The sequence below is a fragment of the Pinus tabuliformis genome, chromosome 3_2, assembly GCF_031772625.1.
Source record: "Pinus tabuliformis cultivar Carrire ecotype Pingquan chromosome 3_2, CPIR1, whole genome shotgun sequence".
NCBI classification, from domain to species: Eukaryota; Viridiplantae; Streptophyta; class Pinopsida; order Pinales; family Pinaceae; genus Pinus; species Pinus tabuliformis.
Genome location: NC_142302.1, coordinates 168,170,703 through 168,172,968, shown reverse-complemented (window position 1 = coordinate 168,172,968; position 2,266 = coordinate 168,170,703). Strand labels below are relative to the sequence as shown.

The 2,266-nt window shown below is 41.4% G+C and overlaps 1 protein-coding gene across 1 annotated transcript; it reads right to left on the bottom strand.

Annotated features, from left to right (window-relative positions):
* Positions 1–262: 262 nt before the first annotated feature.
* LOC149180328 (uncharacterized) lies at positions 263–1,054 on the bottom strand. The gene has a single exon (XM_089413847.1). The coding sequence runs from the start codon at positions 1,052–1,054 to the stop codon at positions 263–265; it is 792 nt and encodes a 263-aa protein (XP_089269973.1).
* Between the last annotated feature and the right edge of the window lie 1,212 nt (positions 1,055–2,266).

The window sequence follows — 2,266 nt, the reverse complement described above, 5'->3', positions numbered from 1 at the left end:
TTCCAGAGCAGTTCCTCTTGTTTCCTTCTTTCTTCCAATTGTGTTAGTAGAACTTGTTCTTGACTTGCTAGTTCCTCTGTTCTGCCTCCTGTAATTATCTTCTGCTGTAGCTCTTTCATACTTTGCTCGAGGACTTTTTTCTCTTGAAATATATTGTTGAATGTAGTGTAATTACAGGTCTTGATTTGCCTTTTGATGTGCTTCAGTCTCTACTAGAATTTATACATAGTTGAGCCGCCATTGGGAATGAAGCTCTCCCACGCTAATTTGACCATATTTTTAAACTCGGGTGAGTGAGCCAAAAAGCTTCAAATTTAAATGGTTTCCTGTTTGAATTTCCAGGATTCTTCCATTGCAAGGAAATAAGCCAATGATCCGAGCCGGCAATGCGGAGTATGGAGGTGCATATATCACCACCTAAATGAACAGAGTTGTCTGAGATTAGATATCTATCCAATCTGGAGGAGATTTGTTGAGAGCTTGTCCGTTTGTTATTCCATGTGTAAGTGCCATTATCAAATGGTAAGTCAATTAGCCAGTTGTTTTGAATGTATTCTTTGAAGCTATTGCTTTCATTGTCCAGCTTCCTTCTGCCTCCAAGTTTTTCCTCTAGCTGAGTGATCATGTTGAAGTCACCACCTGTGATCCAGAGTGGATAAGTTCTTGTAGAATTGAGAATTTCCAACGTTTTTAGCAACGTATTCTTTTGCATTGTATCTTGAGGGAAGTATACATTAGTCAAGTGGCCATGTATGTTGGTTCCAATGAGGTGGAAAGTTGCTTGTATAAAATGGTGTGAAGCATGGAAATCTGTTAGGGAGACGTGCTGAGTATTCCATGCTATGGCAAGCCCTCCCGAAGCACCTGTTGCATCTACTGTAACAGTCTGACATCCCGCCCAGGCTTTGGATAATATGGAAGCTAAAGTACTAGTGTTACATTTTGTTTCCTGCATGAATACAATGTGTGGTTGTTCTTGCTGAATCATGTTCTTTATCATTCTGTATTTCCCAAGACCGTTAAGTCCTCTGACATTCCATGAGATGAGCTTCATGGTTGACCTGTAGGTAAGGAACGGTAGTATTTAGTCAACTTGGAGCATCTTTCGGACTCCAATAGCATTTCCCCAATGAGGATGGTGCACTGTAGACCTGTTTTTCTCCCTCTCTTCTTCCCATATTTGGTGATATGTTTCCCATCTCATTTACCTCCTTGTTGTATGCCTAGTGTGATGTGCTGATGCACTCTTGATAGTACTACTTATAGATTTTCAAGTTGCCTATCCAGTATTGTGTCAAACTCTTTCCTTTTGCAAGCTTGTTCTAGACTGAAAATGTCTATATCACCTAGATCAAAGCTTTCAGGTTCTTCTTCCATTAAACTTTGTTGATTGTTGTCCTCCATGTGGGGTAATGACTGAAGAGGGTCTGTCAACAGATTATCAATGTCCATTACTTTATCGGACCAGAGGGCTTTGTGGTGATTATGGTTGGGGATGGGTTGCGTGGTTGTTTCTTATGGATAAGAGGAGTTAACTTTCGATGGTTGACTGGCTTCATTATGGATAGGAGCAGAAAAAAGTTTGGTGGATGGAGCAGAGTTTGTCTTTGCTTTCAGGGGGGATCTGATTCAGGAATATCTAGGTTTGACAAAATGTCAAAGCTATTGCTTAAGGATGGCACATCAAATGATGAAGTAGCATTTTTTGGTTTTTTGGGAGATTTTTTAGTATGCTTCTTTCTACTAGCAACTTTAGTAAACTCTTCCAGATCAGACTTTCCCCCATTGTCTGTGGATTTAGGAGGAGCATTTAAAGGGCAGTCACGGAATAGGTGTCCATGGGCATGGCACCTCCTGCATCTGAAAGGTACATGTTCATAGTCTATGGGTTGAATCCATTCAAAGTCATTGTGAAGGAGACTTACCGAGTCCGTGAGCGCCTTTCCCAGTTTCATGTAAACGCAGATACGAGCATAGGAGGTGTATCGGCGAAGCTTTGTTTCCTTTGCTATCTTTATGAACTCTCCTAATCCATTACCAATGGCTTTAAGTGATTCTTCATCCCAGTATTCCAGCGGTAAGGAGTACATGTGGATCCAAACTGGCGCCCAGCTGAAGTCTTCCTTGTCTGGATTGAATCTTTCTACCCAGTCTCGTAGATAGAGACCTGCTGCGTTAAAGAAATAGGGTCCTCCATCTAGGACGCGATTTTTGTCTTCAATGCAGTTAAAGATGGCTGTGAAGAAGCCTTTGGGGCCTAGCTGTA